Here is a 1,434-nt window from a genome sequence, read left to right as displayed (position 1 = left end):
TGGCTACATGTACAAGTATATTGACCACGAAGTCTGTGAAACTGAGAACCACGAAACCTTCCACATTTACAATTTGTACATGTACATTTACAATTTGTACATGTACATGTAGGTGGCTACTTGTACATGTACATGTATGTCCTCCTTTTTCTCTCTTTAGGTAAACTCACTAAGGCCCAGATAAAGTCAGGATATGCAGCATTGAAGAAGATTGAGGGTTTAATACAATCTGGTAAAACTAGTGGGGACCCTCTCTTCAAGGCTTGTGATGAGTTTTATACAAGAGTACCTCATGACTTCGGGTAATAGTCCACACAATAATGAATTAGAATACACTGTCTGTACTAAGAATAGAAAAGTTTTGATTCATATAAGCTCCCTAATTTGATGAAAGAAGCAAAGGCTAGCCCATGCTTTTTCCAAAAAATGGCTCTGAAATCACCCCAAATTTTATTACATTTTCTGATACACATTAATGTCCTTATGCTGTGTAGAAAGTTTGAGTTGATTCCGACAAATATTTTTCAAGTTATGGCTATTTTAAGAAATTGGCAACTTTTTGAAAAATACCCAAGGCTATAGCCCATGGGTTTTTCCAAAAAATGGCTCCAAAATCACGCCAAATTTTTATTACATTTTCTGATACATATTGATGTCCTTATGCTATGTGGAAAGTTTGAGTTGATTTCGACAAATTTTTTTTGAGTTGATTTCGACAAATTTTTTTTGAGTTATGGCCATTTTAAGAAATCGGCCAATTTTTGAAAAATACCCAAGGCTATAGCCCATGGTTTTTTCAAAAATGACTCTGAAATCCCCCCAAATTTTTATTTCATTTTAAATAATATGATTTTATATTTCTTACAGTAAATTGATTTTGGTTTATAATCATTATTATTATCAAGAGTAGATAATTAACTAATACTCTTGTTATTATTTATATTTTTCTTTACTCATTTTATAGTATGAGGAGACCTCCATTAATAACCACTAGAGAAGAAATAAAACAAAAACTAGCTTTATTAGAGGTAAACTAACAGCAATAATAATAGTTATTATTATTACTATTTTTACATAATTAGCGTAAATTTTATTGCAAGGATTTACATGTACAATGTACATACACATACAGTTTTAACATCCAATATTAACTGTACCGCTAATAACTTATTGAATTAACTTACACTTCTAAATAAATTTCTTATTGTCAGAATGTATCCTCTATTAAGCTAGAATGTGTGTACATGCACATGTACATGTATGTACATGTGCATGTACATACATGTACATATGTCTCCGCTTATTCATTTTAGATTTTTATGCATCATTACAAATATACAATGTACATGTATACTGTTGATCTGTCTCCCTCCCTCTCTCTCTCTCTCTCTCTCCCTCTCCCTCTCCCTCCCTCCCTCTCTCTCCTCCAGGCAT

General features: G+C 32.2%; 1 protein-coding gene across 1 annotated transcript in view; it reads left to right on the top strand.

Annotated features, from left to right (window-relative positions):
- LOC100635781 (poly [ADP-ribose] polymerase 2-like) overlaps positions 1-1,434 on the top strand; it is a 22,925-nt gene that overhangs the window by 8,859 nt on the left and 12,632 nt on the right. Inside the window, exons 11-12 of the mRNA XM_019998453.1 lie at positions 148-302; positions 965-1,028. Of these exons, the coding sequence (XP_019854012.1) occupies positions 148-302; positions 965-1,028 (219 nt within the window). The remainder of the gene's footprint in view (positions 1-147; positions 303-964; positions 1,029-1,434) is intronic.

The sequence above is a fragment of the Amphimedon queenslandica genome, unplaced genomic scaffold (assembly GCF_000090795.2).
Source record: "Amphimedon queenslandica unplaced genomic scaffold, v1.1 AMPQUscaffold_13318, whole genome shotgun sequence".
Classification (NCBI taxonomy): domain Eukaryota; kingdom Metazoa; phylum Porifera; class Demospongiae; order Haplosclerida; family Niphatidae; genus Amphimedon; species Amphimedon queenslandica.
This window is presented reverse-complemented; position numbering and strand designations above follow the sequence as displayed.